Genomic DNA, 22,415 nt, shown 5'->3' on the forward strand with positions numbered 1-22,415 from the left:
TGCTCACGGTCAAGGCTGGTCACCACAGACGTTGTTTCCAGCACAGATCCAGCTCTCAGGCTGCGCTAAATAGGCTGTGTGCTGAGAGTCCCACCCATTACTGCAGCTAAGCCTTGTCAGGGAGATGCAGCCAGGTCAGAGCCAGAATACCTGTTCCTTCTGTCCAGCCTTTCCAATCTGCAACGTCCCTCCCTTTGAGCGTGTACTCTGGCCAAACGTCACTGCTGAGGGTCTGGGACAGGCACCTCAGAGGCTTTATCAGAAGAAAGGGAGGGAGGCATAGGGGCACCTCTGCTAAGTCACCTGGAGTCTCAACCTGTTCCCCCTGCTCTGAGTCATCGTCTAAGGAATCCTCCTCCACGACTCCTATGGGGGTCATCACAGGTACATTTATATACTTATACATATACAAATTATGGGTTTTACCTTGAAGCTTCCTCCGGCATAATAGTTTTTCTTCAACAGATAAATCCACTAGATATTTTCATCTGCTCTCAAAATGAATGGACTGCAAAATGAGTCAAACTCAAGGTGGCATATAAATGTGATAAATAAAATTCAATAAATAAAAAGGAATTCATATAACTAATTTAAAGCAGTGGTTCTCAGCTTGGGTCGTCGGGTGTTTGACTACAGCTCTCATCATTCTAACCCAACAATAAGATAAATAGTTTTCAAAAATTCAGATAAGATGTATAAATGTAGAATGTTTTTGATTTTATTGTGTGTTTTTAAATTATATTTGTATTTTTATATTCCCATGTAATATTTGTATTTTAACCATTTAAAAGTTTGTATTGTTATTTAATGTATTGTAATTCACCTTGAGATTATTTTAATGAAAGGTGATATATAAAATAAAATTAAAATTAAAAATATTTGCAAGACTATAAATGGCAGCAAAGGAACTGAAGACTGGTCTTGATACCACTTTGGATTTTTCGTAACACTTTGTGTACATTGAACACATTTATAATAATTTACAGGTATTAATAGAACTTCTTCAGTGAGGTTTCTGTGTTGTTTATGATAAAATGAGAACATTCAAGAGCTGCACCACAGCTCCATTTAATCAATCGGAATTTTCTGACTTCAAATGGAAGGTAGATTGCACCTAGAGATATTCCTAGATTTGTAATATTTTCTCACACTAAGTGTTAGCATAATGTTAAATAAATAAATAAAGTTGCCTATAAAGGGAACCTATTTTTTTTGTAGGCACAATTTCCAAGTTAAGTTGTTATTTCTATGTTGCTGGATTGGAATAATGGACAAATTCTTCACTGAAGAACTTTATTTTTAAAGGAAAATAACCAAAAGCAGCTCTGACAGACATAAGTCAGAAATGTAGATAATAAGAAGCTTGAAAATGTGGTCCACTAGTTTGTGTTTATTTGTTTCTTTATGTTTAAATTGACAGACTGCAAGAAATTAAATCCATGGTTATAGTTATATTTATTAGAATTTATGAAATCTTATAAACCCCATATGAAAATATTCTTTACATTTCAAAGGAGAAAGTAAAAGTTATCCTTCAAAAAATATAACAGTATCTACTACAAAACAGCAACAACTACACAACAATGTACAACACATTCTACTAAAGTAGTGCAAGGGACTTCTGGTTTAACTCTCCGATATTTTCTGAAAACATAGCTTACAAATACCAGTACTCAAATCACTTATACTGGTGACGTCAGTGTCACTTCTTTGGAGTCAGTCATCATTTAATGGTTGCCATTTCAGTTTATACAACTATCCACTCTGATGATTAATATATGACTGGCATTATAGTGGTACATCAGTATTTGGTATGTCAATCAGTCCTAGCACAACATACAGAGATATTCAGAACAAATGTCTATCTTATGTCTATGAAAACATTACAAATTTTATTCAGAATCTTAAGAAGTCTCCACGTTGTCCATCATGCTGCTGGCCCATCAAAGACACTGCCTGACTCTTTGGTCAAGCCATCACAGCTGCTGGCAAATACTTAGTTGCTGTCTGTCACAATCATGTAACAGCAATGGCCTGAGAGAGCAAGCTTCTATCAGCCGCAAGGCCCATCAATCTATCCTGTCATGATCAACAAACAGTGCTGAAATGTGATGTAGTATTCTAGAGCCCATACAACAGAGTTCCAAAGAACAGCAGCTTTTGGCTGACTGGTACACAATCCCCCAAAGAGAGACCATAACAATTCATTCTTCCCAACACAAAAGGCAAGCAGCAGCCAAGCATTAGAGGAGAATCTGCATTCAGATTCAGGTTATACAGTATCTTAATCTGAACTTGGAACCAAATGCAATTTCTTTGAACAGCATTTATTTCCTTATGAAATTACCTATGCTCACTTCTTTGGATAAGTGAGCTCAGTGGGACTTGCCTGCAAGCAAACACACATCGACTTGGGCTGTGGTTAGTAAGATGGACCAGTTTCTGCATGGAGCTGGAATACCACATATATGGATGTCATGAAAGGTGTATGCATCATATCAAGCTCCTGCCAAAAACCAAAACAGAACCAAACCTTCTTTTTAAAGTATCTATTGAACCTGAACAGTTGTAAAATAATTTTTCTGATTCAAAATAAGGGTTTCAACAAAACACCAAATTGATGTGCTACACTCAGAGGCTCCAACCAGAATTAATCAGGAGCATAAAAAACTGTTACTGTATCTGAGAGGTTTTTTACATGGTTTGGGCTTGTCTAGACTTCTGCTGTCTTAGGAGGACTGTAAAGCAAGGCCTGCTGCTTTAAGGATACACATTAAACATGTTACAAGTTTTCTGTCAAGTGTTCTAGTTATTTTTATTTCTTACATACTTCATAGAAGTACTGCTTCATAATACTCATGGATAACAGCTGACACTGTGTTTCAGTAAATCAGCTTGCTGCACCCAGTGAACTGAAACTGAATCAGTCTCAAACTCTTAGTGACTTGAATGGGAACAAATGTCACAGATGAATCCAAACTGGAACCAAACCAAATACTTAATGGTGCAACTCTTAGGCCAGGTCACCTCACCGTATTGCATAAATACTTTCCAGTGTCCAAGAGAGCAAGGAAGAAGTGCAGTATATCATGGAGAGAGGTCTTTGACATGAAAGTAGCTCATGTATGATGGAGTTACTGAAAACCTGAGCAGGAATGCTTTACTTGGTACAAGGAATTTGTGGCTGCTACAGACCCACATCTCCTGGGTAACACTTAGCTAAGAAAGACTCATAACATCATTGCAAAGAGTTTTGCCTAGTCCCACTCCAGTTCATCAGTTGCTGCTTGCAGGGGGTAGGAAATTTCTAGAGCACATTGTGCTTCCTCAGCTAATTATTAGTGAGGAGTGGGGAGGCAAACAGAGCTAGAAGGAGTCACATATTCTTTGTAATGTGTAGCTCGGGCCTTGCAGAACCCAATTACCCAAAGTCAGGGTGTCCAGTGTCCAGTCACCACATTCAGACTCCCAACTGGCACATGAGGCAGATAAAAGCGTTGTGCTTGTGAAGGACCATTCAAACAGGTGCAATTTACTTTAGAAATTGTGGGATAGCAAAATGATAGTGCTTCATTCTTTTCATTTCAAAACACTGTTAAGATTGTAGCCAAAACTCATTCTAGTAATTGCAATAGATTTTTCTGGAGAAAGACTACATTGCATTATAATGCAGGCATAAATTATCTTGGACCAAAATATAATACAGCATTCAAATAGGAAACAGGAAGAGCTTACCCTACATAGAATCATAATATGAGTGGGTTTCAGGGGAAATCTGTTAAATAATTTGCAAAATCCATAATAAAACCATTTTTATTATAAGACAAGCATATTCTTAACAGCCTCCAGTTTAAAAGAATCTGTGCTGGATAGGAAAAGCATTTAACAACATTGACTGATGGGTGTTGATATCAAGTTGAGAGAGAAATCTTTTATTTTTTGACTTAATGTATGTTTGCTAAACTGTTCATCCTGAAAAATTAATAAAAATATATATAATTGACTGACATCCAATGCAGTGTTAGAAGGGCAGAGCAAGAACTGTACACTTGCAGCAGAGAGGCTTCTTTGGAGTTCAGGCAGCATGTTGCTGAGCAACAGGCCAGACACATAAGAGGAGGGAATGGCTTTCACTGTTCTCCTCTTCCTCCAAAAGTACTATTTGGCTTTCAGGAATATGCCCTAGAGGTTGCACAGTCCTCGGGGACATATTCCTGGAAGCCAGAAAGAACATTTGGAAGGACGGGAGAGTAGAGAAAGTTGCTCCTGTCTTACTGTGCCTCCTGACAAGCCTTTGGCTGAGCATGGAGCAGCCTTTGTTCTGCCCTCAGGAAGCAGCCTTTGTTCATGCTACACAGGAAGTCAGCCACTATTAGGAAAATGGTGTTGATTATGGGCAATGGGTCTGTCTCTATGTATTTTCTCTAAAGTGTTGCATGCTGGCACAGAGGAATTTGACAAAAGACCCTTAATGTTATTTAATAGCCCTAGCTGCCAGAATGCTAGAGGAGCCCAGAGCCAGAGGGAAGAATAGTTTGAAGACCCATTTGCAGTTTGTGTCCAAAAGAAGAGCAGAGAGTTTTCGTTAGAACCAAGATGCAGTAGCACTGAAACTGACTGGGCTAGGAACAGTGGCTCTTTGAGAATCGGAGGCAGCAGAATAAGTGGCTGTACTACATAAGCACAGGAGCTTCTGCTTCCAACACATATTTGTAAAGCAAGCAAATATTACAGACACCACCAGTCACCAGTGCTTTCCCATCCAAAGGGAACTAAAACATTCTATGCTGTTCTTAGGATTCTGCCCAATCAGGGAAGTGGGGGACATGTAAAAGTATTTATGAGGTGATCAGCGCATGCTACAATAAAAACAGTGAAGAGATGATCCAAAGAACTTACCAAGGCCCATGCAATTCCTCACACACAGACAGCAAGGTGTTTTGCTTTCCTATGTCCCAGCTACAGTCCACCACTCTGTATCAGAGGACATCCCTCAGTTTTGGGAGCAACAAGTCACATACTATGGAAGGCTGTTTCTGAAACCTGGCTGTTGACTGTTCTATAATATCTCTGTGACTTGGCTGACCAAGTTGTACATAGATAGGTTGTCATTAAAAATATAATAATACACACGATCAATAAAAACAACAAACACAGAACAAGTCCTGTGATATAAAATCCTGATTTATCCAGGTTCTGGTTCATGTACACACTTTGTGATTCTTATGTTATGCCCTATGCATTTTCATCATGATAAATATGTATAAAGTATAACTGCACATGGCTTAGATTCCCCAATTCTAACTAATGCCAAAAACAGCTTTTTATGCAAAAATCCCACTGCTTCCAACTTCTCACTTCTGTGAAAGTGAGCCTCTGCTGTGGGCCTCTGCTAGCCCACAACCCCAGACCAATAGATTGTTTTTGTTGCTATACACAAACAACTGTTCTTCTAGAATTACTATGATAGTTTGGCAAGTTTGATCTTCAGCCAATTTTGCACAAATGCTTGGATTTAAGGAGACAGACACAAACATCCTGATAATGTGCACTATGTAATAATATGTGGCAGTGTTGCTGTATCATCAGCATCGTATCTTGCTTTGTCTCTTTGAGCTGAAGTAGCTTTGGGTGCATTGTGTCCTTAGCACTTATAGGCTCAGGATCAAACTCTTATAGGCTCAGGATCAAACTCTTCATCCTGAAACTTTGGCATAACTAACAAGTGGCTGCTGTTTTAATTGCATAGATAAATAAGCAAGCAAGCACTAAAAACATGTTGCATAGTACCAAGCAAGAATGCAGTCACAATATATTCCACTGAAAAGAAATGGTCATTCAAGTGGCTATTGTCTCTCTTTGCTTAAATTGTAGGAGCTGAGTAATAGTAGCCGATACGGCTTTTCCTCTGTCTACTTAGGCACAGCATATTTATTATTTTTATTTGATTTATTTATTTGATTTAAATTACAGCAAGTTTAGGAAAATATTAAAAAAGAGGTATATATGTTTACATTTTTATAACTGCAAATACATTTTAGTTTTATTTTTCCAAAATATAGAAAAGATTCCATTTTGAAAAAATAGGTTTAAAAAATTAATTTACTAAACAAATTAAAAAAGAATTTGTTCTTTATAATCTCACTGGGGGAAAAGAAACATGAATTATATCTTTTCCCCCAGCCTTCAGAAGAAGAGGGAAGGTTACAAAAAATATTTTTTGGAGTCTTTGTTGTTAAAGGGAAAGTTAAAGTAAATTATGCTTTGTACAGTATAAAATGTTTCATATTTTACAGGCTTAAGAAGCTGTATTGCAATATATATTTAAAACCATTGTAATCAGCACGATCCTGTCATCTTACGTGTTGTGTGGTCAGAGTATATTGACTTTGCTCAAATGCAAACATTAAATCAGCTCTGCATATGTGAGTGGGGTCCCCACTTTGGCAGGGGAACATGGCTAGTGCATTCATGAAGCACCATCTGCCATGGCTGGCATGGAGTCACCATATGCAGAAACACTTTTTTTGGATCAAAGCAAATATTGCTAAAAGTACAAGGTCCACTTCAAGTGTTGCACAAGAGTGGGGGGAAATGTAGCATGTATAACTGGTGCTTCCCCCCAACTCCACCCCACCAACATCTCCAAGCGGGAATTGTAGATCTTTCCCAGGACAAAATCCAAGACCCCAGATGATTCTGGTGAATACAGACCTCACTATTGGCAAGGTTAAGAGTTATACTCTTCCCAGACATGAAGAAAGAAGATATGAAAGAAGATTATGCATTTCCTTCTTCCATTTCTGTGTAACATACAAACCAGCTCCAAGCAACGAGTTTATGCTGGCACACGTTATAACAATGCATGGCATAACTATAACAAGGATCCAGAGAGCTACTTTAAATGTGCCCAAGGCTTGGGGCACTAGATTTTGTTGAACTTTTTTTCTTTGAGTAGCACACCCGCATTACATTCATGAACTGTTTTTGAAAGGCTCCTCAACCTCAGAACAGGTTTGTCATATGGCATGCAGTGAGAGATGTCAAATAACCAGAAGACCAAAGCTTCCTTGGGCACACAAAACTAACTTCACGAACTTCTTTAGAGCCAGACTCATGCACAGAACAAAGGTTAACTGTTCCTGCTTGCTTTCGGGGAAGATAGTGGCAATGGTTCTTGGGGAAAAAACAGACAACACAGATCAATAGATGAATTATTTAAAATAAATAATATTTTTAGATGTTTTGCTCCATCTGAGCAATGAAAGAGTAGCCAGCTTGTTAAATTTCATTTTCTGTACCTTTTTTTGAATTCTGGTGCCATTTCCGAATGACAGTTCCAGAGCTACTAGCTACCACACAAAGGGTACCTCCCACTGTCCACCATGTTGGTAAGTGATTAAGAAAAAGAATTTGAAAGATAAATGCGAACACCACATCCATTGTTTTCATTATAGCAACAGGACCTGCTTTCTCTATTTGTAATGCTTTTGTGAGAAATATTTGACCACCGAGTCCCAGCATTCCAATTAATACTAGAAGAAACCTGTCTATACCACAGTGAGGTAAACTCCATTCATCTATTACAAAAAGTGCTATTATACATACTATTAAGCCAATTACTGCATAATACCAAATGGACAAAAAATAATGCACAGATTTCCCCACTTTTCTTAATATAACAATTGTTGAAGCAGCAGCTACAGCACTTGTAACAGCTGCTACTGTCCCTTTCAGATGATCTATGTAGGTTCCTTCAATTCCAGTAACTTTGGATCCAAATATAAAAGGTGGTCTTGCAATAAGCACCACTCCAGTGATTGTAAACAGAGTGAAAAGAAGATCCCAAAGACTGTATTTCTCCTTGAGAAATATCCAGGCAAACAGTGATGTAAAAACTGGACTGCTAAAAGTAATGACTGTGGCATCAGCAAGAGGCATCACTTGGAAAGCATAATAAAGTAGTATCATTGCACCAGAGCCAAGGAATCCCCGAAAGAAAAGAAATACCCGTTTGCCTTTTGGTCCCAGAAATCCTGTCCTAAAACGAAAGAGACAGACAGCATATTTGTTTCATGGCTTGAGGAGTCCCTAATCAAGCATCATTGAGACTAGCTTCAAATAATGAGTTTTGGACAATAGCTTAAGTTAACAATGATTACTCTAAAATGGTCAGAATCACATTTCAGGACCTCTTGATGCAGATTCTTCTGATATTTAGCTTCCATAAGCCTAGCACTAATAATTTCTCACACCTCTTTCCTGTAAGTGCTGAGGCTCAAAGGTGTGCTGCATGTTTTGTGTTCTATGTTTGTATGAACATGAAATACAGTAGACACAAAATAAAAGCTTAATGAGTCTTACATGAATTTTGCAACATTTTTCCTCTTGCAGCTCGAAATCAAAAACTAATGAATTTCAGTGGGAATTTCAGAGTAACAAAACAATATAATTGTCTGTGGGGATGTGCCAGGAGCCCTCAAGCAACTCTCCTAGTCCTCCTGTGTGCACGATGTTACACATGCAAGCCAATACTTCAGAGCACTACTTGTGCTCCAGAAGCACTTGGTAATAGCAGAAACACATCACTGATACTCAGTGACATGCTTCCAGAGTGAGAGTAGTGCTCTGAAGTATTAGCCATCTTGTGCAACAGTGCATGCACAGGAGGACTGAGAGAGTAGCTTGAAGGCTCCTAACACATCCCCACAGATGCTCCTAACAAGTACACTTAGTTAATCAGGATACCAGCCAGCATCCTTAGGAGATTTGGATGGGGATGGAGTCCTGCCACTTGGAAAGAAGTACAGTTTTAGAAACATATGAAATATATTTAATTCCTATACTGAAAAAGATTGATTATATTTAGACTGCCCAATCTAAGTGTTACAACCAGCCCTCATCAACTGGCTACCAGTATCTCTGAAGTGCATGGGGTGCTGCTGGGCTTGCCAATGGAAGGTTCTCTTAGGAGGCTTCACTTGTTGTAAATTGTCCAGAAATGTGAGTTTGGGGCCTTGTACAAACATACTAACTATGTATGAATTGCTGCCACCCCTGGAACACCCCCTTTTTCATCTGCCATGTTTGCCCAAATCATAGTGGCCACATGTATACAGCCCTTTCTGATAGTGCAGAGCATGTCCCAAAGGCAAGCTCAGTGGTGATCACACACACTGCTGAGGCATTTGCATGAAGACATGGGTTAGTGTAAACTGCCTGTATTATTATTATTAAGCAACATCACAAGATACTCTATAGATCCTTGCTGTAGAAGAACTTCAGAGGTGATAAGGGCAAGTGCCAAACTTGTATTGTATCAGTTTCTTATAAAAAGGGGAACTGGGAAGGAGGTTTTAAGAGCAGCATAGGTGGGGAGAAGAGGGGAGAACTGAAGCTTTTCCCCACCTAGGCTCCTCTACACAAATCACTTATCTTCAGCTTCACCAGTAGTACAGGTTGAGTATCCCTTATCTGGACTGCTAGGGACCAGAAGTGTTCTGGATTTCAGATTTTTCCGTAATTTGAAATATTTGCATAATGAGATATCTTGGGCATGGGATCCAGAGCGCCAAAACAGACGCCAACAGAGCTGGCGCCAAACTGAGCAGGAAGTGGAGGCGGGTGGCTTTCCCTTTTCCCTCTAGTGCCAAAGCGAGATAATCATCAAAAACATTAAAAAGCTTCACAATAAAAACAGAGCTGCAACTAGAGAGAATTACAGACAAAACCCCTGTCACTAACAGCCTTCTGAAATAAGTAAGTTTTGACTGCATGTTTAAAAGCAGCAAAATTGGGAATCTGCGAGCGAGTGAACTGAAGCGTCTTGTTTTTTGTTTTTGTTATGGTGTGGTGTCCGGATTATGGAGCATTCCGGATTTCGGATGTCCAGGTAAGGGATACTCAACCTGTAGTACGGTTGCAGATAAGTGATGTATCTATCCAGATAATAGGTATATATTTATATATGTAATGTATATATGCAGAGAAGTATATATTCCCTATAAACCAAAGAGAAATTTGTTACCCCTTTCTCATAGAGAAGACATAATACTCACTTGTAGTATATTAAACCAGGAAGAACAAATGACATTTGAAAAACACATCTAAAGGCACTAACTTCCACTGAGTGCACATCTTCAACTTTCTTTAGAAATAAAGAAGCCACAGAAAAGAGAAAGGCAGACAGCAGCGTATAGAACAGGCCAAGTCCCGGACAGGCATTTTTCTTCTTTGTTCCTGTAACAGAATAATTGTAATTTAGCAATTAATAATTTTTTACATTTAACTGCAATTTAACAATTTAACTGTAATTTCTGAGCCGTATTTAAGAAGTTTATATGCATGTCTAGATGAACAATTACCTTGGAGGATTGAAAAACAAAAGTGATACTTTATTGCTGGTATTTTGGAAACAACAATTTTTCAGTTGACAGTATGAGCAGTGATTTTGCAAAAATTACTACATTTGCTTTATCAAAACAAATTACAAAAATATGAAGTGTATATGGTTGTTTCATGAAGGAGTGGAATGTAATAAACCTATTTCATTTAATTTACCATAATAGATATCTACTTGGAGAGGATCCCATTCATTACAGAGACCAAATAAATATTTTTTGACAATTTTTCTAGCATCAGGAAATCATGAGCTCAATTGAAAAGGCTATATGAGCCTAGGATCCTTTGCACAGTAAATACACATATAGCATTCCCTAAAAATGAAGTAAGCAGAGAAGTCATGCAAACTGGAGTAACTGGACTGCAACATAAACAAACAAACAAACAAACTTCCATGACCACCTTGATAGGAATGGAGTTTCTGGGCTTGCCATTTTGTCACTATGTAACTTGGGCTGAGAATTACAGGCCCAGGGTTGCCCAGGGATGAACACAAATTTGAATCATGGATGGGCACAGATATGAACTCATATCTCTATTGTAAAAGTCCAATGTCCCGTCCATTACACACAACAAACTGGTTCAGATTTTTGGCTGGACAACTTGTTTTCCCCTCTCCACTCTCCCAGATCCTCTTATCTACTGCAGCTATTCCTCAATAGCCATAAAGGAAAGGAAAGGAAAATTGCTGAGAATTCCAATTTCATTCTAAAGAAAAATATCCTCTAGCTCCCTAGATCTTCAAATGGAAACCTGGCAACTTCACATGTTGGGGTTGTTCCCCCCCACCCCAGATATGGCCCTACTGAGGGGAAACCATGCATTGTGTTTGTTGTTGATATATAGAAGAAAGCTTATGCAACTATTAATTTCCTGATGAATACTGGAAACAAGACAGATTTACAAAACCACTCATGTTTTTCCAGGTATGAATACATTTCAGAAGAAGTTAACCATGAAGTGGGCCTTCAGGTTTCCTTGTGTTATACATATTACATTAAGTATACATAGTGTGGTAACAACTATCTATCTATCTAATTCTCTGGCATACCCTTGGCTAATCCCGTGTGTGGCGCTCTCTCTCCCCCCCCCCCCGAGAGAGAGAGTTCACAAGCAGAAGCACCGTGGTGATTGGGCAGCAGGGATTCCACATGCAGATAGGGAGGAGCAGCCTGTGAGAGTGAAGCACCATGGTGATTGGGCAGTGGGGATTCCATATGCAGATAGGGAGGAGGAACCTGCGATGGTTAAGGTCAGTTAGAATGCAACTGTCACTGGTCAGAAGATGTTCTTGATTGTAGAGGAGAAGAATCTACATATACATCTATATAAATAAAAGGATATAAATAAATAAAAGGACAGTGGGCAGGGAGTCGTGAGGGATGAAAGAGCCCCTTCAGGAGAAGGAGGCTGCTGTTGTGTGGATTAGATGAGGAAACAAGACGAACAAGTTCTGTTAACTCAGGGAGAGAAAGAAAGAAAAAAAAGAAGGGAAGGGAAGGGAAGGGAAGGGAAGACAGGGGAAGAGCGAGTGGAGGAGAGAGAAAGAGAGAAAAAGAAGGGAGGGGGAGAAAGAAAGAAGGAAGTGCGAGGGACAGGCCTGAGCCTGTCAGTGGCCTGAGGGGAATGAGCGGCCATGGTGGTGGTGGTGGTAGCAGAGAAGGGTCCAGTTAACCACTGCTGCTGTTTGGGGCTACCGAGGCCATTGGAGGAGGGAGGGAGGCAGGCAAGAGACGGGCCGGGGCCTGTCAGCGGCCTGAGGGGAACGAGCGGCCTTGGTGGTGGCAGCAACAAGGAAGGACCTGGTCAACCGCTGCTGCTCCTGTGAGGAGGAGCGGTGCTCAGGTGAGTGGGGGGAGGTCTCTGGGGATAGGGGGCTGCAGCTTGGCCAATAGGCACCACAACGCTGCAGCTGCGACCATGAGGGGCGAGGGGGATGGTGTAAAAGGATGGAGGTGTAACAAGAGGGGTGAGGGGGATAGAAGCAATGGGGTAGAGCAGGAGGAGCAGGAGTGTGGCTCAGGTGAGGGGGGTTGTGGCAGGTGGTGAGGGGAGCAATCAAGTCCTAGCGTGCAGATGCTCTGCATGGGTTAAGCTAGTTTTACTTATTGTTGCTAACTTGCTTTCCCTACATTATATGGACAAACTGCTAAAATAATAGGGGTTCAAGGTCATCACAATTTCCCTGGTCTTACTTCTAAACAAGCCAAAATTAATTCTTTTCTTTAAATTAAAAAACAAAAACCTGAACATGATTCCTGAAACTGTTAGCTGTGGTTAAGAAAAGACATAATCTATGATGATTAGACAGGCAGGAGACTCTGTGGGCTCTTTTTACAGAAGAAAGCAGTGGTTTGGCAGGGCACTTTTGTCAGTTGCTAGGCAACTTGGTATCACAACCTGCAAGCTGAGAATCAATGTTTTCTAACATTCAACAGCTGTGACTCCAAGGTGGTAGAAAATAGACACATGGTTTTGACCGTCTCATGTCCCAGGAAATCAGCTACTAAAATCAACTTCCAAGGAGCAATAAGCTCCCTTTATTCCTGAAAGGGCAGAATCACATTGGAAGTGTGCTTGGGATGAAGGCTCTGGCATGGATTTTACCATGGTTAACTAAGATGCTCTACTTCTGCCAACTACATACAAACCAACACATCTCTCTATTGTTCAATAACATACAGCTTTAGGAATAAAATGTAATGTCAGAACACCTTTACTTTAGTTTATCCAAATCTTAAAGCCACCCAGTCAGTGTTCCCTAAGGCATGTGCATGCTCACAAGTTTTTTAAATATCTGCTCAGTTAATTATAGAGCCTGCTCAGGTTGAATCAGGAAGGCCCCACTCTGAATGCAAGTGCGCACACAGTGCCTTGATACTGACACCCAGAAAAAAAACCTAATTCATCGCACAGATTAAAAAAATTAGAGGTAAAACTGCACCCAGTTTAAATTTCCCATTTATAATGCGATATACTTCTACCAGATTGCATAGGCATCTCCTCATGGACTTCTCTGGAAGCATTTAGTTGATCACTACTGAAACAGGATGCTAGATTAGATGGACCTCCTTAGACTCTACTCTAGAACATATCCAAAATCCCACTTTTCTCAAAGGTGATTTGCAAATTTATCAGGACTTCAGGCCACAAGTTTATAGCACCGAACCATGCCTTGAATACCCTTGAATCAGCTTCCCATGGCTAATATAATTAAGAAGTATCCAACCAAGCTGCAAAATTTAGACAGCTGATGTAGCCTTGGAAACATTCCATGACGAGATCTCTATTCTCACCTCATGAAATCTTCTGTCCCATTTTGCTGTATCTCAACTTCACATCCTTTTCCCAATTTCCATCCTGAAAATGCCCTCTCTTATCTTCTAGCCTATTTGTCCGTGGCAACATTCTCCCTTATCTTGTCTCTCAATCTACATCTATTCTGATTCTTGCTCCGCTTCATACACTTAACTTTGTCTGTAGTAGGGATGTGCATGAACCTGTTTGGAGGCCCTTTTACGGGCCTCCGAACATCTTCAAACACCAGGGGGGTGGTTCAAAGTTTGAGGCTGGGGTGGGGGGTGCCACTTTAACGGCGGGAGAGGGTGCACATACCCCTCCCCCCACCAGCACTCGTTGCCTGTAAAAGCCTTCGGGCAGGGGGAAGGGGTGGCAGTGTACCTCCCTGCCGCCCCTTCCCCCTCTTCGGCCAGAAGTGCTGGAAGTACCACCGTGACATGCGTACATGCACCTGGTACTTCCGGCCACTTCCAGCCAAAGAGGGGGAAGGGGCGGCAGGGAAGTACACTGTCGCCCTGAAGGCTTTTTACAGGCAATGAGCGCCGGTGGGGGGAAAGCAGCGGGAGGAGTGAGTGTACCCTCCCCCGCCCTTAAAGTAGTAGGGATGTTCACAGAAGGAGAGCTGGTCTTGTGGTAGCAAGCATGACTTGTCCCCATAGCTAAGCAGGGTCTGCCCTGGTTGCATCTGAATGGGAGACTTGATGTGTGAGCACTGCAAGATATTCCCCTCAGGGGATGGAGCCGCTCTGGGAAGAGCAGAAGGTTTCAAGTTCCCTCCCTGGCTTCTCCGAGATAGGGCTGAGAGAGATTCCTTCCTGCAACCTTGGAGAAGCCGCTGCCAGTCTGTGAAGACAATACTGAGCTAGATAGACCAATGGTCTGACTCAGTATATGGCAGCTTCCTATGTTCCTAACTCTCTCCCTCATTTCTGACCCTGAAGATTTTTTCCTTCAGCATAGCATTTACTGAACCGCTCTAATTTCTCCTTAACTGCAGTCCTGCTGCCCAACTCCCGTCTCCACTACCTATTTGTGAGTTCCTGACTTCTAACTCTTAACTCCACTGTGTCTGTCTAATGCAGATTGTACAACCCTGTGTCATTTGTGTGTTTCCTAGAGTAGTGAGTGAGCACACTGTTGGCACTAAAACATTGTTAAATAGTGGTCTTATTACAAGAAGCAGTAAAAACAAAATTCAACATCTGAAAAAGATCCAATGGCCAACTATATCAGCAAACACCAATACACTATTAAAATAAATTAAACACAATTATAGCAAAATAATATTAGCTGAAACAAAGTTAGAAGGTAATAATACATATAAACTATAAGAACAGAGTGCTATGTGGCCACAAGTAAATACATTGCTCTCCTCCCCAATGTGCAATTAGTAACCTTCATGGAGCCAAGGTTTCAGATGAATTTGCAGAGAGGTTTAAAGATATAGGGTGTACAATATCAGTACTTTATGCATTTGCTGCAGGAAATACTTGTGCTTCCTATAATTGTAATGAGCAGAGCTGCCATTAGAGCCCAAACTACACACAATAGTGGCAGAACTGCATTTTCAAACACAGGTCTGCCACAATTAAGTATAAAGCAGGGAAGGGGAAATATTATTTGAAGTATGGAAAAAGCACATAGGGTCGGATTGCAAAACCCTCCCACCATAGTCCATCCTCCAATCACCTCCAGTCAATGAAACTCACTGGATAACTCTGGGCCAGTCACTTATCTCTCCACCTAACCTACCCCACAAGGTTGTTGTGAGTATAAACATAACCTTATACACCACTCTTGGCTCCTTGGAGATCGAGTGGGATATAAATGTAAATAAAATAAATACTGGAAGTGAGCCTAGCTAGGAGGAAAATGGTTTGCGTGGGAACTGGCTGCAGGGAGGGGGGAGAGACATGGCTGGTGAGGCGGGTCTTAGGCACTCACCCACATGTTTAGCTGCCTTTTATTATTTTATTATTATTTTTACATTTATATCCCACTCTTTCTCCAAAGAGCCCAGAGCGGTGTACTACATACTTGAGTTTCTCTTTCACAACAACCCTGTGAAGTAGGTTAGGCTGAGAGAGAAGCGACTGGCCCAGAGCCACCCAGCAAGTCTCACGGCTGAATGGGGATTTGAACTCGGGTCTCTCCGGTCCTAGTCCAGCACTCTAACCACTACACCATGCTGGGTCCCGTGGTGAGGAAGCATTTTAAAATGCTTCCTCACCCCTGCATTTGAAAAACCAGAGTGTTTATCCATCCAGGTCTGCTGCCATCAGAGGTGAAGTCAGATTGACCAAAGCACAAGTAGCATATCTTCCTTAAAACACATAATTATTATCAATGCCTGTTTAGCTTCTTTTCTCATAGGCAGGCCTGTCCTTAGGGTGGGGCAACCAGGGTGATTGCCCCAGGCTCCACACTGGGACAGGCCCCACAAGGGAACAGCGTACCTTGCAAAAATTGACCTTCATCCCCTCTCCCAGCTCGGCCAACCTGTAGAGCTGCAGTCTGCAGGAGCCACGCACAGTAGGCTAGCCTGCTATCCAAAGGCTCCCTGCACAAGAGGAGATGCTGCTACAGCTCCCTTTACCCAACTGACTCTCAGCCGTTCAGCGGGTAGGTGGAGCTTTCAAGGGCTTCTCTGCTGCAGCAGGCCTCTCTGAAGGCCTCCCAGTTTCCTGAAGCAATCTTCAGTCCCTGAAGCTATCCAGCCAGGAGGCTAGTGCTGGAGGCTAGTGCTGGCTGCTCACCAGGGCGCTGTACACACCTCTGCCCTCCCTGTCCTACAACCCTGAGCTGTGCTGAGAGCTTGTGCCTCCTTCTCAGAGCCAGCAATGAAAGGTATGGGATTTCCCATTTTTCATAATTTCCCACCTCCTTGTATATTTATGGAATGGCTTCCTATAGGCCTTTGATATCGGGCACAGATATAGGGCTGGGTGGGAGGACTCTGAATATTGAAATTGATTGGACAAATTTATTTTTTAAAAAAATATTTTAAATATTTTGGGTTTAAAAAAAAAATCAAAAAAGTGGCATTTCATGGCAGGAAATTACAAAAACCTTCTGGAACTGAAGCCATCCCCCTCCCCCCGGACCATCATTCCCCCCCATGTGGCGGAATCTGCCCTTTGCCTTCATAAAAAAAGTGGGGTAAAAGTGCCTTCATAAAAAAGTGGGGTAAAGGCACCCCACTTCTTGCTCCACCCTTTAGATCACCTGGAATGACTTGGCATAGGGCTTTGATATCGGGCACAAATATAGGGCACGGCGAGAGAGCTCTGGATATTGAAAGTGAAATGGATTAGACAAAATGTTCTTAGTATTTTTTTAAATTAAAAAAAAATTGTAAAAGTCCTATAAGTGGCTTGTTTCATGAATTTTAATAAATTTCCCTACTGCAGTAAAGCTGCCAGGAAGAGTGCTCTCTATCCATAGAGTACTTCACAACTACTGAAAATAGGGCTAACTGAAAACATCTAAATAAACGCTATTTATTTTATTTGTACATGCAGTATGCTCAAGTTGGTTTGCAATCCAGAATGGTTGAGTGAGAACTGTGAATCAAGGGGCATGTGATGTGCTTTTAACTTTTCTGCCTTACAAAAGCACTATATGACCAAGCTGGTTGGACATGTCCAAAAACCTTACTCACTCACACTATTTACACAGTATGTCATCAGTCAGTATGATTTTGTAATCATACGAAATGTCAAGGGGGCCTCGCACATGCTGATTTGCCACCAGCCCCGCACCCCATAAGGGACAGCCCTAATTACAGAACTCCCAAAATTTCTTACAGTAAACCTTTTTCCTAAGCAGAGGGCTACCTGCTCTTTTTCAGAAACTTTAACAAAACAGAAAACTCCAGAGCTGAACCTCTGAACCATATTTGCATTAAAAAGATAAAATATTTTCAAATGTTGTCAGATCTCAAAGCATACTATAGCTTGTGGTATTGTGTGTATACTTCTCTGTTTAATCATAATGGATTTTAGTCTGGATTGTTTTAGAAAAGGTTCAGTTGTTCCATCTTACCAGCAAGTACACTGTTTTACAGAGCTCTGTGACATTTAGCCACAAAAGACTTCTAAAGATTTTGATCCTTTAATTATATTATTGCCCCAATTTTCTCATATTATACAATACAGATTTACACTAATATGGACTTTTCATCTGAAATATTGGATTAAGATAAAAAGACTCCAAATGAACTACAGCTCATGGAAGAAATCCAGAGCCATGCTGATTTACAGAATGAAAAAGAAGAACAGAATATCAAGTTCTCATTCCCTGTGTTAAAGGCTATTCTTTATCCAAAAAATAGGGTGCCAAACTCAATACTGGAATTATTAAAGTGGGTTAGAATCCAATAAATGCACAACCAGCTTTACAAACCCAAGAACATCCTCCCCACAATGCCAGATGGCAAAACCCTTCTGAAATGAAGACTTTAAAAAAAACCCAAAAAACAACAACCACACCTTTCAATATGACATGGAGGTGTCTGGTGTTTAAAAAAAAAACACAGAGAGAGGTTAAAATATCAACTGAGTACCCCTAAAGATGTTATTTGGATCCTCAGTACAGTTAACAAGTCAACATAAAGCTAAACTCCCAAGATTTCTGCACACACTACACAGTCCTCATTTATATATTTACTTTAATATGAATAACGGATAATTTTGCAGAAGTTATTTTTGAACTAACTTTTGAACTTTCAGATTTTAAGGGAAGATACCATAATTGAAACACTTTGAAAACAATGTGCACTGAAATTAAAAACACGAACCAAAAATATAAAACTGCAAGACTATGCACACTTACCTAGGAGTAAGTCCCAATGAAATAAGTGGGGCTTGTCTCCAAGTAAACATGCATAGGATCAGACTGCATGCTTCATAATCTGTTCTTTCAATGTAAACTTTAAAGATGGAATAAGACAACATTCCTCTATCTTCAAGCACTTCCTTTGATAGAGGCTCTAATTTCAGACCATACTAGTTTTAAATTCAGCACTGACAACACAATATGACAGAATAGCCTTGAATACCATGGCAAAGCAAGCCCTGGCACCAAAGCTTTAATACATAGTGTTATTTTATCAGTATTCTCTTTTATGGACAGCTTCACTTACAACCCCCATTCCTTGCTTTTGGTCCTAAACAGGTGCTTTCTGAACCACTTCATTACCTTCTTTGCCTCTTATCAATTATACAGCATAGCTACTACACTGCTTATTATTTTGAGAGTGACAGCAAAGTAAAAATATTAAACTGGGGAAAGGAGCCAGCCAAGCCGTTTTCTATAGCTATAGAAAGAGGAAATCCCCTCATCTTAAATATATATTCTCATGGCAAGATATTTGCCTTTGCAAATTTGCAGAAAGCATCCCTACCTCACTCCCATACCACTGTCTTCAAAAAGACAATGACCAGATTTCCATAGCTAGAGGTACTTTAGTAGACTGGTTGAATAATATTAGACTCGCCAATATAGTCCTCTTTCTTCAGTGTTCCTACAGGTAAATTATTTTTAAAATGTTTACTTCCGTGTATTCCTCTTTAAAAACAATGGACACAATGCAGTAATTATCAATATGATGATGCAGGAGAATGGGCTTAGAGGTATTTGTTTTCTTTAAAGAAAGAACAATGTTTGGTTTGGATAATCATGCATTGCATATGAACAATAAATGCTGAAGAAAGGGGAGGGGGAGAATGACTGATGTCAGAGTCACCATATAAAAGAGATACCCTCTGTCAAACCACCAAGCTACTTTTCACCATCATGCTACCGTTCGGTCCTTCTTAACTCCCGAAGGTAAACATTATACCCCTCATGCATGACAAATCAACCTCCCACCAGCACCCCAATTCACATAAGAATGCTCATCTGTAACCTTCCTCCCCAGCATCTAGTACAGGGAACTGTATATGGAGAAGCATTCAGTTGTGTGATCCCACCCCTTGCAGTCTGAAGACAGACAAGAGAGTCACAAACCTACCCTTCAGTGAGAACTTAGGCCCAAGATATGGGATAAACCAGCAATCTACTCAAATGCATACTCGGGGTACACAGAAGTTTCAGAATGCTTTACATCAGAGCAGTGTCCGAGGGGCTGCACATTCCCATGAAACAGTTTCTAAGAAACTTAGTGAATATTTGGACCGATGACTAGCATTACATAATCACAGGAATAGCTCATTTGATGTGGGAAAGGAGGTGGCAGTGTCAGGAGGCAGCCCCATACTTTCTGTGATTTAGAGGACTCAGGACTGTCCTTTGTCATATAACTTTTCACCAACTACAAAAAACAGGGATTTCTCTTAATTTTTCACACTGTAATTCTACACGCTGTAATTACTTCTACTGAAAACCGTGTCATTAGCAGCTCACAGAAAGCTAGGTTGGCAAATCACCAAACTTTAAAACAATGGGTCATATTTCTGTGCACACTATAGATAAGATGATCTATGGATGATAAGATATTGATAAAGTCATTTGTAGTATGACACAACTAAGAAATATTTGTTTTTCCACAGCACACACAACATGCTGTATCAGCTAGGCACTGTGTTAGCTAGACGTTAGCTAATGCCCTTTGTTATATTTTATGCTACTTTATATCCAGATACTCCGATTAGTGTGTACAAAATTTAATCACCTTTTTGTACTGGTAATTTAATACTTGGACTTTACCTACACAAGACCACACCCACATATTCTCTGATAATTAATCTGGTATTAAGCTGCAACCTCCTGGTTCCATACTCAAAATCATAAACATGGGTTAGAACCCTCACATCACACATAAGCAAGGAATCAAAGTGTGTAAGCATGTCACTTAAAACTCTTAAAAATGTATTAAAGGAATATACCTGTTAAGGGATCTTATTTCAGAGCGTAAAGACTAGTAAACAACTGGTGGGGGGTATCCCCCACATTTTCAGTTTAAGAACCTAAAAACCTGTGAGAATCAGACCAAAAGTCGGGCATTCAGTTTGGTCAAACAAATGCTTCTGAGAAGGCAGGACATGAGGGCAAAAGGGTCCCCTTGCCGTTTGCCCTCTCAGCAGATGGTATTCAGAAATATACTGCTTCTGAACATGGGGGCTCCACACATAGCCATCATGGCTAATTCAATATCATGTGTGAAGCGGGGATTTTATTCTGTATTCATGGTGTCAACAACCAGCGCAGAATAAACTCGTTAAGATGTTTGCAGAGGCGAAACAGCAAAAACAACAAAGCAGAGTCTTGTGGCAGCTTATAATGTGTGTTCTCTCCATTTGAAAGTTAGTTCGAAGAGATGGGGGGGGGGCCCCACCAAAAGGTGGGGGTTGTTTTTCCCCCCAGGAAAGCACAGTATAATTACTTTTATAATTAGTTTAAAGTACTACACATCATAAAAGGACGGGAGCGAACAAAAACCAAAGTTTTTGTTTGGCTTGTCGAAGTCTTCAAAGTGGCAGGCAGAGTTGGGGCACCCCTCATTTATTTCGGAGGCGGGCGAGCGGGCAGCGCCAGGAGGACAGAGCTCATCCTCGCCCTCCCTCGCCCTCTGAGTGGCTCACGCCCCGCGCCTCAGCCCGAGGTCGAGGGCAGACGCACAGCCTTTGCCCGCCCGCCCGCCCCCCGCGAGCAGGAAGGGCGAGAGCGCCCCGGCGCCCGCCAGCAAGGCAGTGTCACCCGAGAGGGCACCGCGCTGCTGCCCTCCTCACCCACCGGGCGTCCCGCATCTCCAGGGGGAACTTCCGCGGAGGCAGCAGGCGCAGCAACAGCAGGAACTGTTGCTGGGCTTGGCAGTCTCAACCGCTTCCATGTCGTGCACCCGGCACTGGCAGGGCTCCTGCTCCTGCTGCTGGGCATCTTCCTCCCCCTCCTGGGCCCCGTCGGACAGGTCCGTTTCCAGCTCCCATCGCTCCTCTCCGCTTCCCGCGGCGGCGGTGGGATGAGCAGCGCCCTCATCGCCGCTCTGACCCTGCACCATGAGGACCTCCTCGGCTCGGCTTGCTTCAAGCTGCCTGCTGGCTCTGGCCGGCGAGAAGCCGGTGCCTTCGCTGCGCATGCGGCGCTCCAGCCCTAAGCGCCGCCCCTGTCTGCCTCCTGTACATGATGAGCCGGCCTAATTCCCTCCGGGCGATTTGGTTGTCCCAGCGTGAACTCGGCTCCCACGAAAAAAGGAGCCAGCCCCTAACGGCTTCATAACAGTGCTGCTGCTTACTATGGCTCCTGCTGGCCTCGTGGTAGCAAGCATGACTTGTTCCCTTAGCTAAGCAGGGTCTGCCCTGGTTGCATATGAATGGGAGACTACATGTGTGAGCACTGTCTGCAAGATATTCCCCTCAGGGGATGGAGTCGCTCTGGGAAGAGCAGAAGGTTACAAGTTCCCTCTCTGGCTTCTCCAAGATAGGGCTGAGAGAGATTCCTGCCTGCCAGCTTGGAGAAGCAGCTGCCAGTCTGTGAAGTCAATACTCAGCTAGATAGACCAATGGTCTGACTCAGTATATGGCAGCTTCCTATGTTCCTCCTCTTTCCCGGCAAGTTGGGGTGGGGAAGAAGGAGGATGGATGCCTGCGGAGGGTAGCCTTTCTGTTCACTGCCCTTAGGAGGAGGAGAAGTCGTACCAAAGATGTATTGCAGTTGTTGTTGTACCAGCCGGTGGTGCCAACGATCACTCTTATTATGTTAGTAACCTCGTGTGT

The 22,415-nt window shown here is 41.7% G+C and overlaps 1 protein-coding gene across 2 annotated transcripts; it reads right to left on the reverse strand.

Moving 5' to 3' along the window:
• Positions 1 to 1,438: 1,438 nt before the first annotated feature.
• Positions 1,439 to 21,858, reverse strand: SLC35G1 (solute carrier family 35 member G1). 2 transcript variants are annotated; one of them, XM_053311855.1, is made up of 3 exons: positions 21,436 to 21,858; positions 10,059 to 10,239; positions 1,439 to 8,041 (listed from the first exon to the last, which is right to left on the reverse strand). In XM_053311855.1, the coding sequence occupies exons 1-3, from the start codon at positions 21,776 to 21,778 to the stop codon at positions 7,282 to 7,284; spliced, it is 1,284 nt and encodes a 427-aa protein (XP_053167830.1). In that variant the 5' UTR covers positions 21,779 to 21,858; the 3' UTR covers positions 1,439 to 7,281. The 2 variants fall into 2 exon arrangements, with proteins under 2 accessions (XP_053167830.1, XP_053167831.1); XM_053311856.1 differs by lacking the exon at positions 21,436 to 21,858 and adding an exon at positions 11,453 to 12,241.
• Positions 21,859 to 22,415: the final 557 nt, after the last annotated feature.

The sequence above is a fragment of the Hemicordylus capensis genome, chromosome 3, assembly GCF_027244095.1.
Source record: "Hemicordylus capensis ecotype Gifberg chromosome 3, rHemCap1.1.pri, whole genome shotgun sequence".
Lineage (NCBI taxonomy): Eukaryota > Metazoa > Chordata > Lepidosauria > Squamata > Cordylidae > Hemicordylus > Hemicordylus capensis.

What these genes read in the sequence shown, in the direction of transcription:
- SLC35G1 (XM_053311855.1), bottom strand. Translation starts at nt 21,778, where the DNA reads ATGCGCAGCGAAGGCACCGGCTTCTCGCCGGCCAGAGCCAGCAGGCAG. An exon ending in CTGGAGATGCGGGACGCCCG is followed by an intron (nt 10,240 to 21,435) that starts GTGGGTGAGGAG and finishes ATTCTGTTACAG; the next exon opens with GAACAAAGAAGAAAAATGCC. An exon ending in CCTGGTTTAATATACTACAA is followed by an intron (nt 8,042 to 10,058) that starts GTGAGTATTATG and finishes CTTTCGTTTTAG; the next exon opens with GACAGGATTTCTGGGACCAA.